Consider the following 13,230-nt stretch of genomic DNA (forward strand, 5'->3'; position numbering starts at 1 on the left):
GGGGCTCGAACTCACGAACCGTGAGATTGTGACCTGAGCCAAAGTTGGATGCTCAACTGACTGAGCCACGCAGTCACCCCCCAAAGCCTGTGTTCTTAATAATTAAACTATAGGTAGCTGTTTAGAGGAAGAGAAATCATTTTAAGAACTTTCCCTAATGTTAGGCCCTACTAAAAAATATATTTTACATGAATCCTCTCTCTTTAAATAATAAGCTCCAACCCTACTTTTCTATACTACTACCACAAGTTTGGAGAGAGGATGGGTAAATAGATCCACAAATAGTATCAACCTTACCTCAACCTTTATGTGTGATAAGAACTGTAAATACAGCTTTTTTTTTTTTAAGTTTTTATTTTCATTCTAGTTAGTTAACATAGAGTATTATATTAGTTTCAGGGGTACAATATAGTGATTGAACAATTCCATATGTCACTACTCTGGGTTATTTTTTTTTTTTTTTAATTTCTTTTTAAGTTTTATTTATTTAAGTTATTTCTACACCCAATATGGGGCTTGAACTTACAACCCTGAAGTTAGGAGTCACATGCTCTTCCAACTGAGCCAACCTGGCACCCCAGGGTTATTTTTTTAAGTTTATTTATTTATTTTGAGAGAGAGAGAGAGAGAGGAAGAGGGAGGGAGACTCCAAGAGAATCCCAAGTAAGCTGTGCACCATCTACATGGAGCCTAATGCAGGGCTCAAACTTCTGAACCACGAGATCATGACCTGAGCCCAAGTTAAGAGTTGGACACTTAACTGACTGAGCCTCCCAGTCACCCCACCCCTGGGTTTTTTTAATCCAAAAATATTATAAAGTGTTTCAAGTACACATGACTATTAATTCCCTATGATTTTACAAGAATGAATTCAGTTTCAGAAAAAGTTTGCTAGGGAAAATTTATTCATTCAAATGTGTTTTAACACACTTACTGTATGTTGGGCACAAGGCTAGACATTGAAAATTTTAAAATGATATGGTTCCTCAATATGCTATGGGAAGGACTCTAATGACATGCTTTTTACTTTTGTTGTTACAGGTGTTCCAAGATTTGGGAACCGAAGTACTGTCTGGAGCTGCCAAAGGCTACAACATATGCCTTTTTGCCTATGGGCAGACAGGCTCTGGGAAGACATATACCATGCTGGGGACCCCAGTGAGTGTTGGTATTGGAATATATCTCTTTCTGTTGCCACAGCAAGCCTGAATCTCAAATGTCCTTGCTACTGAGAGCTAGAATATGAATTTAATAGTCAAGGTTAATAAGATTTAATGGGCTCTCTTCTGTATTAAGATTGGGTTTCTTAGCAGTTTAATTGAAAGGTGAACTTTGAATAATTAACCCTTCCTTATTAAACCCTGAAGAACCTTAGAATTTTACCATTCCTTTTGATGAAGCAGAACTGTCAGTGCTGAATTTCTCATATCATTTCCAAGTTCGTCGCTTGAAGCTTTTTAACACCTTAGGAGTGGATGAGACAGACTGAATCTTAAGTGCTGCCTAGGGCTGTGCAGAAATGGGGCTATGTGTTCCATCTGAGTGTTGGAGAGAAGCAGGAGGACCAGCTGCTGGGATGGAACTTTCAGAAATATGAAGGACTTATGAGAACCTTACTTTGTCATGGAAAATTGGGAGGTAGAGGTCCTTAAGCACACCTCTTTGTTTTATGTTTAGGAGTATCTTGGTTAGTTGAACTGGTGGGGCAGGTGGCAAATAACACTACACATGGACATTATCTGGGACATTATTCCTTCTGAAAGATTACCCCCCAGGGGTGTCTGGGTGGCTCAGTTGGTTGAGCATCCGACTTTGGCTGAGGTTATGATCTCACAGTTCGTGAGTTTAAGCCCCATGTCGGGCTTTGCACTGACAGCACAGAACCTGCTTCAGATTCTCTGTCGCCCTCTCTCTCTGCCCCTCCCCCTCTCTCATGAGTGCGGTCTCTGAAAAATAAACATTATTTCTTATACACAAAAATAAACTCGAAATGGATAAAAGACCTAAACATAAGAGAAAGCCATCAAAATCCTTGAGGAGAAAGCAGGCAAAAACCTCTTTGACCTTGGCCACAGCAACTTCTTACTCAACACCTCTTGGAGGCAAAGGAAACAGAAGCAAAAATGAACTCTTGGGACCTCATCAAGATAAAAAAAACTTCTGCATGGGAAGGAAACAGCAAGACTAAAAGGCAACCAACAGAATGGGAAAAGATATTTGCAAGTTACATATCAGGTAAAGGGTTAGTATCTAAAATCTATAAAGAATTTATCAAACTCAACACCCCCAAAAAACAAATAATCCAATGAAGAAATGGGCAAAAGACATGACACTTTTCCAAAGAAGACATCCAGATGGCCAACAAATACATGAAAAAATGCTCAACATCACTCACCATTAGGTAAATACAGATCAAAACCACAATGAGATACCACCTCACACCAGTCAGAATGGCTGAAATTAACAACTCAGGCGACAACAGATGTTGGTGAGGATGCGGATAAAAAGGAATCCTTTTGGACTGTTGATGGGAATGTAAACTGGTGTAGCCACTCTGGAAAATAGTATGGAGGTTCGTCAAAAAAATTAAAAATAGAATTACCCTATGACCCAGCAATTGGAGTACTAGGTATTTATCCAAAGGATACATGTGTGCTGTTTCAAAGGGGCACATGCACCCCAATGTTTATGGGAGCACTATCGATAATAGTCAAAGTATGGTAAGATCCCAAATGTCATTGATAGATGAATGGATAAAGAAGATGTGTGTGTGGATATATATATATACATATACACATATACACACACATACCACACACACACACAATGGAATATTCCTTGGCAATCAAAAATAATGAAATCTTGCCATTTGCAACAATGTGGATGGAACTAGAAGGTATACTAAGCAAAATTAGAGAAAGAAATATCATATGACTTCATTCATATGTGGAATTTAAGATACAAAACAGATGAATGTAAGGGAATGGAAGCAAAAATAATATAAAAACAGGGAGGGGGACAAACCATAAGAGACTCTTAAATATAGAGAACAAACTGAGGGTTGCCAGAGGGGTTGTGCGTGGGGGGATGGGCTAAATGAACAAGAGGCATTAAAGAAGACAATTGTTGGGATGAGCACTGGGTGTTATATGTAGAGGATGAATCACTGGATTCTACTCCTGAAATCATTATTACACTGTATGCTAACCAATTTGGATGTAAATTTTAAAAAAGAAATTAAAAGAAAAAATCCAGCTACCATTTTTTTTTTTGTGGAAATTGGGAAGCTGATCTTAAAATGCATATGCAAATTAAAGGGTCTCAGGACATCCAAAACAATTTTGAAAAAGAACAATTTTGGAGGTTTCATACTCCTTGACTTCATCATTTACTAGAAAGATAAACTAAGGTTGTGTGGACCTCTTATAAGGATTGACATATAAATCAATGGAAGAAAATAGAAAAACAAACTTTTAAACTTTCCACAAGTGTGCCAAGACAATCCAATGGGCAAAGAATAGTATTTTCAAAAAATGTTGCTGGGACAACTAGATACACTCATGCAAATGAAAGATGCTAGAACTCTACCTCATAACTACAAGTAATTCAACATCATTCATAGATCTAAATTTAAGTGTTAAAATTGTAGGGTTTTTTTGGAAAACAAAACAAAATAGAAGTAAATCATTGTGATGTTGAATTAGGCAATGACTTTAGATATACTGCACCAAAATCACAAGTGGCAAGAAAAAAAAAACAGATAAATTGGACTTCCTTAAAAGTAAACATTTTTGTGCTAAAAATAATAAAGTAGAAAGACAACCTAAAAAAAAAAAAAACATTAAAAAAAGAAGATTACCCCTGCTGCCTTGGGCTCAGCGCATTGCTACTATGTCTGTGTTTAGTGTGACTTTATGTATTTGAAATTAAAAGAAAATGCCGACTACACCACGGGTATAAAAGCTTTAACCTACATACATGTTAACAATGGGTCTACAATGAAAAAAGAAGCTACTTTTCCCTAAATGTGTGCTTTATTTTATTTTATTTTTTAATTTATTTATTTTGAGAGAGAGTGTGGGAGGATGGGCAGTGAGAGAGGAAGAGAGAATTTCAAGCAGGCTCTGCACTGTCAATGAAGAGCCCATCGTGGGGCTGGATCCCACGAACTGGGAGATCATTACCTGAGCCGAAATCAAGATTCAGATGCTTAGCCCATTGAGCCATCCAGACCCCCCATGTGCATTTTATTTTATTTTTTAATTTTTTTAATGTTTGTTTATTTTTGAGAGAGAGCTCAAGCAGGGGAGGGGCAGAGAGAGAGGGAGATAGGATTCGAAGTGGGCTTTGCACTGAAAGCAGTGAGCCCAATGTGGGGCATGAACTCACGAACTGTGAGGTCATGACCTGAACCAAAATTTTCATTCAACCAACTGAGCCATCCAGGTGCCCCCTAAATGTATATTTTAAACACCCATGTATTCTAGTTCTCTATGTGTAGGGATAGAAGTGTTTTGGGAGGGCCCACCGTGGTAAATAGGTTTATCCAAGAAGGATGTAATCTTTATTGCATGAAAGCAGGTACCTGTGTTTGTTAGCTTCTCCACTCTTTCTTCTTACGGTGGTGATCTGCCTCTCAGCTGGTACATTCCTCCCGTGAGTGTCTCCTGAGAGCACAGGCAAATAGAATCTTCTACATACTTCCAGTGAACCTGCCTAAAACGAAGAGGTAGCACAGGGAACCCATGTGCCCATCCCCCTGCCAACCTTGGTTCCTGGTTGTTGTGGGAGAGCTTCACTGTAAGTGAACAGTAATGCTTTCCTTTCTTCTCTTCTCTAGGCCTCTGTTGGGTTGACGCCACGGATATGTGAGGTATAGATTCTATTTTGACTAGATCCTCTCAAAGTACACCTCCTTTGTACACTCCCTTCAGTGAACTCCAACCCTCTGGTTTGTGCAGGGTCTCTTCATCAGGGAGGAAGACTATGCCCCACTGCCTTCCTCTTGTAGGATAAAAGTAAGGTAAGAACCTGTCAGGCCCTAGGGCCTAAGATATTTCCGTTTCTACTCCAAATTGTAGCATGTTCAGCTGTCCTCTCTTTGCTTCAAGAGTCATCTAGAGGAATGGAGAAAAGTCACAGCAGAAATATTTTGCAGTATAGAGCGATGAGAAACATACTTAGATCTTTGGGTTGTAGGAATCTTAATTCCTATCCCCAGGCTTAAACAGGTGTTTCCTGTGGACCAGCTTGCCCTGGCTATCTGGGTTCCTTTTCTTCACTTTCCTTACAGTTTAATACCAGCTGTTGGAATTCCTCTTCCAGCTCCAGTAGGTTGTTCTTTGGGTCAGTAGTTCCTAAGCTCTAGTTCCAAGACAGTGCTGATTACTCCCATATGAAGTTTTAACCAGCCTGTAGCGAAAATGTTGGTGCAAGGTTACCAATTGCCCTTAATTTTTGGTATTCTGTTTTTTTGGTGTTCAGTGTCCTTTTTAAAAAACATGAGATATAATTCATATACCATAAAATTCATGCCTCTAAAGTGTATAGTTCAGTGATTTTTTTTTTTATATTTACAAGGTTGTGCAGTCATCCTTACTAATTCCAGAACATTTCATCATCCCAAAAAGAATAAATGCCCTTTTTAAAAATTAAATGATAGTGAACATTATACATTTTTTTAAGTTTGCAAAGTAAAATTTTTAGACATGTATATGTGTGTCTGTGAGCATGTACATGTATATTAAATGTTTTATTGGCCGTGAAATCTGGGAACCACTACTCTGAGAGACATCTGGGATTCCTGTGTCCAAATCTGGGAAGGTTAAGAAGAAACAGTTTATAAGAATGTGCATAGTGTTCAGCTCTGATCTGGAGCCTTTTTTTCTGGTCACCGGCTTCACAGGCAAACAACTGTGTTCTGATGAGGAAGACCTTTCTGTGAGAAGTTTGTTTTCTTTTTCTTTTTTTAAATTTTTTTATTTATTAAAATTTACATCCAAATTATGTTTTCTTATTTAACAAAATCTTTGCTGATTTTAATTAAGAATTGTAGCTATTTTGTTATTATTTTATAGATTTTATTTTTAAATAATCTGTACATCCAGCATGAGGCTTGAACTCACAACCCCAAGATCAAGAGTTGTATACTCTGCCAGCTGAGCCAGCCAGATGCCCAGCTATGTTATTATTTTGAAAAGGAATGACATGCTAGTAGATACCTATAAGATACAGCATATATTAACCGGAATTGCTGTGTATAAAACAGGTGAAATGAGAATTGTCCTACTTAAATTAGGGGTAGGGACCAGAATCTTATTCATTTAACTGTCCTCATTGCTCAACACTGGCTCTCAAGATGCCATCATAGAATAATAAGAGCTCAAAGATCATGTTTGGAAATCACTTAAGAAATAAGCCTTTAGACTTTGCGGTATGGTGGCCTGATCAAGATATAGGCTGGTGGCAGCATCCTAAAACCATGCTGAAATAGCCTCTTGAAGGCTAAATTTGAGTCAGCGCTGACATTGTAAACCCAAGACTGTCAAGTGATGACAGCTAACGCTAGCAGCACAATTGTGCACATGTAGAAAGAGACTCAGTGGGGCTCCTTGGCATGGTCAAGGTCTTAGAGTGTCAGAGGTAGAACTAGATCAAGAATTAGAACCTTCTGATTCTTGGCTTAGTGTTTCCCCTACTTTTTTCCAAATCTAATATATTGCCTTTTTTCACAATGTAATTTTGAAAAGATGTCCCCATTTTTCAAAATGTAATTACGTGCCTTGTTCTACATGTCTTTAGTTTTCTGGAAATCTATAATGAACGAGTGCGGGATCTACTGAAGCAATCTGATCAAAAAAAGTCCTACAGTCTGCGGGTCAGGGAGCACCCAGAGATGGGGCCCTATGTACAAGGTGAGCCACTGTGGTCCTGGAAGTCTGAGACCAAACTGAATTCTGAGAAGCTTTCCTAATGGTCACTGATTCATTTAACAGATGTATAGTGAATACTTACTATGTGCCACCTGCTGTACTAGATGCTGGATATATAGAAATAAACAAAAAAGACAATCCTGCCCTCAGAGGCAGGCTTATAGTCTTGTGGGGGGTGAGGCAGAAAACAAACAATTAAAGTAGTGATAAAAAGCTAATAAAAAATAAATAGATGTCATGATGGAAAAGCGCATTGGGCAGTGTAGGCAGTCCATCTGCATAGCGTGGTCAGGAAACACTTATGTGAGGAGATTCAGAAGCCAGTCACGTGAAGAATGGTGTAGCAAGGGGAAGAGTGACTCAGGTAGAAGCAGCACCGTGAGCAAAAGCCCTGAGAGAAGGGCTGGGTGATTACAAGGAGACCAATGTGTCTAAAGCATGGTGGAGGAGAGGGAAAGTGGCATGGCATAAGGTTGGGTCTGTGGTGCCAGGTCCAGCAGGGCCTGGACTGACTCCCAGGTCAGGCATTCTCCTTTTCTGAGTACTTTCTCTTCCACTGGTGGTGATAGGGAAATGAGGAGATGTCACACATAGCACGGGTCAGAACTGCTTCCTCATTGAGTGCTGATACTTGGTGTTTGGTACCATTTGCTTTATTCCATTAGGCTAGATCTTAATATTATGTAGAAACAGTTGTGTTCTTTTGTGGAGGAAGTTTTTACCCTTTCAGGCCGTTATAAAAATAACACTCAAATTCTATGCTCCTATTCCTTCAGAGATATGCTAATTTAAATCCTGACAGAAGAGAGTTATATCAGACATCAAGAGTTGGTCTCTTCTTTGACCAGGGCATGACCAGTGGAGGTGTACCAGTCACTGATTCTGCTACCTTTGTCTTTTCCTAAATGTTCCATCATAAACAGCAGCCTGGAAACAACAAAAATGCCATTTGCTTTCCTAAGAGCCAGTGGAGTTTACTCTGTAAAACTGTGTGGATATGTATTTCTGTGTAAAACAATACTTTGAGGGCAGACCAGGCGTTGATGCAGTAGTGTCACAGTTTCTCACCTTTGTGTTTTATTTTAATGTGTGTGTGTGTGTGTGTGTGTGGTGGGGAAGTAGAGGAAACCTCAGACACAGTCCAGTTGTTCCCATTGCACAAAGGCTAAAATGAAGCTACAAGAAGCTAGGGGATATTCCCAAATCACACAGCTCACTGGGGCATGGTTGGAACTGGGAACATTGCCTAGAATAGGAGGAGATGAGTGGGACAGAATCCTGTACATCAGGGAGACCTGTGATCATAGATTTTTTGATTGGCATTGCACCTGAAACCCGGAGAAGGTAGGAACTTATGCATAGTCATTCAGCTTGGGTCATATACCCAAGGTCAGTGACAGGAACTGGACTAAAATCTCAGGGCTCTTTTGGATACCTTCATGGAGTGAACCCTCAGGGGGAGGGTGGATGGTTGGTAGGAAATAATTCTAACCCAGCAAAAAGTCTCTTAGATCCTTTGGGTTACATGTTTCTTAAAGTTGATTGGCATTTTCTCAAATCATGACAAATAAAGGTCAACATTCCTCCCATTTCTCAATGAAGGAGCCTTGAACTTAAGTTGTACAGAACCAGCCTTGGAAGCTAAGACTCTGAATAGTCACACTGAATTATTATTCCCCTTACTACTCTCTGATGGCATTACAGCAAACTTTTTACTTTTAGTTTTTTAAACATTTGCTTTCTTCATTTATTTACATTATCTGCCTGCCTGCCTACCTATATACGTGTCTGTGTACTTCCATCTTTGGGCTCATACATTCTGTGAATGTGATTCCAAAGTGGAAAGTGGTTTCTGCTTTGAAACCAATTCTCTGGGAATTTATTGAGTACCTACTAGATGCCTGTACTATTCAGGGTGCCATAGGAAATATGAAAATATAAGAACTTACACTTCTAGTTCAGAATTGTGAGCTGAAACTTGAGAGTTGTCTAAATCAAAGGAAAGGAAGGGGGTAGCCCATTACCTTCCATTAAAAAGTTTATTAATTAGATGACAGATTAAGTTCAAATCTGAAACGTACAAAGTTCTGCCCAAAGCACACATCCGAGGCTAGTGGTTATAGGGTCTGAAGTATTATCTAAGTGAGAAAAGGACAGTATTATGTTTTTGCCTTGGCCTTTATCTTAACATAAAGGGATAGGTGCAAAGTAGAAGGTGTTGGAGGTAGGTAATTGGGTTTCTGAAAAAAATTTTTTTTAATATTCTGTGTGTTCAATCTACATGTTTTTTTTTTTAATTCTTTTTTTTTTTTAATTTAATTCTTAAACCTTTTTTCCTCTTGCCTTTCTGCACTTACCAGGACCTCTGGTACCATATTAAATTAAAGTGCTAGCAGTATTTAATCTTGTCCCCAGAGGAAAGCTTCAACATTTTACCATTAGGTATGATATTTGCAATAGTGTTTGTTTTTAATAAATATTCTTTATCACACACTTATAAAAATATAGCAAAAATATAGGACCAGGTTTTAAAAAAAAATTCCAATCTATGGCAAACCAAAACCTTGATAAAGTAAAGATAAATTAGGGGTGCCTGGCTAGCTCAGTTGGAGGAGCATGCGACTCTTGATCTTGGGGCTGTGAGTTTGAGCCCCACCTTGGGTGTAGAGATTAAAAATAAAATCTTAAAAAAAAAAAGATGAATTACTAGAAAAATGAGAAAGACGTCTTAATTATAAGCTCAAATTCTTTTTACGAATTCAAAAGATATAAAATCACTGGTCATATTGTTATAAAAGTTTTTAAAACTCTCATTTCTGTTTCTATCTCCTTACATACCAGTAACAATTTGAGAACTGGACCCAGTCTTTGGACCAGCTTTGAGAAACATTGCCTTAGCAGATTAAGGGTATTCTCTTTTTTTTCTAAAAGTTTTCCAAGAGTTTTTTTTATTTTTTATTTTTTGAGAGGGAGAGAGAGCATGAGCAGGGGAGGGGCAGAGGGAGAGGGAGAGAGGGAGAGAGAGAGAGAATCCCAAGCAGGCTGTGATCTGCCAGCACAGAGCCCAATTTGGGACTTGAACCCACGGATCATAAGACCATGACCTGAGCTGAAACCGTCAGATGCTTAACCGAATGAGCCACCCAGGCACTCCTAAATTTTTTGTTTTTTAACTTTGAAACAAATTAAACTTTTTAAAAAGTTGCAAGTACAGTGTAAAGAACTTTTTTTCTTGAACCATTTGTGAGTGAATTGCGATCCTAATGACCCATCTCCCCTGATTATTTTAGGGTATTTTCCCTCCATTCCTCCAAATAGGAATGTTCTCCTGTATAATCACAGCACAACCACCGAAATCAGGAGATTAACTTTGGCATGTTGCTACCATCTAATCATTAAAACCCATTTAAGTTTCCCTAACTATCCTGATAATTGCCCATTTGAGAATCACAGATTGCATTTAGTTTGTCTCTCTGGGACTCTTTAGTCTGGAAAGTTTCCTTGGTCTCTCTTTAACTTTCATGAACTTTGACAGCCATCAAGTAGTATACAGTTTTAATGTGTCCCATTACTTATGATTTTTTTTTTTTAATTTTTTTTTTCAACGTTTATTTATTTTTGGGACAGAGAGAGACAGAGCATGAATGGGGGAGGGGTAGAGAGAGAGGGAGACATAGAATCGGAAACAGGCTCCAGGCTCTGAGCCATCAGCCCAGAGCCTGACGCGGGGCTCGAACTCACGGACCGCGAGATCGTGACCTGGCTGAAGTCGGACGCTTAACCGACTGCGCCACCCAGGCGCCCCCCATTACTTATGATTTTTAAGGTGATAGCTGCCAGCCTTTTTCACTCTGAAATTGTTATTTTCCTTTTGTGATCAACAAGTATTTGTGGGGCAGTACTGTGAAATCATGTACATATCCCATCGTCATCTAACTTTCAATTTATTTATTTCAGTTTAGATTCATGGTTTCCTATTTTATCCAATGGGTTATCTTCTTTTACTGTGATTTTTTTATTTTGATGCACTCAGGAATCCTGTTTGAGTACACTTCTGTGACATTTTGACACATCACTGTTATTTTTTGAGCACCTCCTTGTTTTCTAGCACAGAGGTATTCCAGGCCCATCTACTTTCTTTGCCTCAGTCTTGGAATCAGCCATTTCTCCCAGGAGTCCTGTTCCTTTTTAGTGGAGAATAATATTTAGAAGCTAGGGTCTGGGTGGTATGTATGCCCAAATGTCCCTCTGAGTGGACAGAGCTAAGTAATCTGTGTTCACACCAGTACCTTTTTTTTTAAATTTTTTTTTTTTCAACGTTTATTTATTTTTGGGACAGAGAGAGACAGAGCATGAACGGGGGAGGGGCAGAGAGAGAGGGAGACACAGAATCGGAAACAGGCTCCAGGCTCTGAGCCATCAGCCCAGAGCCTGACGCGGGGCTCGAACTCACGGACCGCGAGATCGTGACCTGGCTGAAGTCGGACGCTTAACCGACTGCGCCACCCAGGCGCCCCCACACCAGTACCTTTAATTGCAGTCTAACACAACACAGTTCGTTCAGGATTTCTCTCTTTTCATATTTGTAATTCCTTTATCTAACAGGGGAGATACTTCTTTGATCTACCTTCCTATATGTGATCTGTCTCCTTGCCATTGCTGTCCTCTTTCTCATGTGGGTGTCCACCTCGTGCACATGCTGGGCTTCTTGAGTCTGTTGTTTAATGACCCTTTATCAGTTGTGGATATTTTTTAGTCATTATTTATTCTAATATTGCTTTTTTCCCACTACTTTCCTTCTATAACTCCACTTACAGGTATGTTAGACCAATTCCTTATCTGTGCTATGATTCTTACCCTCTTGTCTATATTTTTTATATTTTGTCTTTGTGTGCTTTATTTTGGGTGTATGATTCTGACCTATCTTTCTACTCACTATTTTTTTCAGTTGTATCTAACCTGCTATTAAATTTAGATACTGAATTCTTATTTACACTGTAGTACTTTTTATTTCCCAAATCTCCATTTGATCCTTTCATTACAATTTCCAGTTTTCTTTGAAGTTTTATAATCTTGCATTTAGTTCCTTGAAAATAGTAAGCAGAGTTACTTTAAAGTTACCATAACCCCAAGGTCTGAATTTTTCTTGCATTTATATTGCCTATTATTATTTTTTTAAATTTTTATTTAAAAAAATTCTTTTATGCCAATACCATGCTGTCGTGATGATTACAGCTTTGTAGTAGAGGCTAAAGTCTGGGATTGTGATGCCTCCTGCTTTGGTCTTCTTCTTCAATATTAATTTGGCCATTTGGGGTCTTTTGTGGTTCTATACAAATTTTAGGATTGCTTCTTCTGCTTCGAGAAGAATGCTGGTGCTAGTTTGATTGGGATTGCATTGAATGTATAGATACCTTTGGGTAGTAGTGACATTTTAACAATATTTATTCTTCCAGTCCATGAGCACAGAATGTTTTTCCATTTCTTTGTATCTTCAATTTCTTTCATAAGCTTTATATAGTTTTCAGCATACAGATCTTTTGCATCTTTGGTTAGGTTTATTCCTAGGTATTTTATGCTTCTTGGTGCAATTGTGAATGGGATCAGTTTCTTTATTTGTCTTTCTGTTGCTTCATTATTAGTGTATAAGAATGCGGCTGATTTCTGTACATTAATTTTGTATCCTACGACTTTGCTGAATTCATATATCAGTTCTAGCAGACTTGGTGGAGTCTATGGGGTTTTCCATGTATAGTATCATGTCATCTGCAAAAAGTGAAAGCTTGACTTGATCTTTGCCAATTTTGATGCCTTTGATTTCCTTTTGTTGTCTGATTGCTGATGTTAGCACTTCCAACACTATGTTAAACAACGACGGTGAGAGTGGACATCCCTGTCGTGTTTCCCTCAGGGGGAGAGCTCTCAGTTTTTCCCCATATAGGATGATATTAGCTGTGGGCTTTTCATAAATGGCTTTTATGATGTTTAAGTATGTTCCTTCTATCCCGACTTTCTCGAGGGTTTTTATTAAGAAACGATGCTGAATTTTCTCAAATGCTTTTTCTGCATCGATTGACAGGATCATATGGTTTTATCTTTTCTTGTACTAATGTGATGTATCACATTGATTGATCTGCAAATGTTGAACCAGCCCCACAGCCCAGGAATGAATCCCACTAGATCATGGTGAATAATTCTTTTATATTGCCTATTATTTTTGCTGGTTTTCATTTATTTATTGCCAGATCTACTTGGATGTTTGGTTTGTTACAATTTTGTGCCAGATAGTGTTGGCTAA

At 38.6% G+C, this 13,230-nt stretch overlaps 1 protein-coding gene across 12 annotated transcripts in view; it reads left to right on the forward strand.

Annotated features, from left to right (window-relative positions):
* Positions 1 to 13,230, forward strand: part of STARD9 (StAR related lipid transfer domain containing 9) — a 121,302-nt gene that overhangs the window by 47,818 nt on the left and 60,254 nt on the right. For 10 of the 12 annotated variants that reach the window (XR_015252605.1, XM_086710475.1, XM_086710471.1 and 7 more), the window contains exons 4-7: positions 1,042 to 1,158; positions 4,841 to 4,873; positions 4,962 to 5,023; positions 6,802 to 6,914. Coding sequence is in view for 11 of the 12 variants with exons in the window: in XM_086710475.1 (XP_086566601.1) it covers positions 1,042 to 1,158; positions 4,841 to 4,873; positions 4,962 to 5,023; positions 6,802 to 6,914 (325 nt within the window). In the remaining variant the exon portion in view is untranslated. Of the gene's footprint in view, positions 1 to 1,041; positions 1,159 to 4,840; positions 4,874 to 4,961; positions 5,024 to 6,801; positions 6,915 to 13,230 lie in introns of those variants that run through there. The other 2 variants (XM_086710479.1, XM_086710476.1) reach the window with 2 other exon arrangements.

The sequence above is a fragment of the Puma concolor genome, chromosome B3 (genome assembly GCF_028749965.1).
Source record: "Puma concolor isolate L17-30 chromosome B3, mPumCon1.1.hap2, whole genome shotgun sequence".
Classification (NCBI taxonomy): Eukaryota; Metazoa; Chordata; class Mammalia; order Carnivora; family Felidae; genus Puma; species Puma concolor.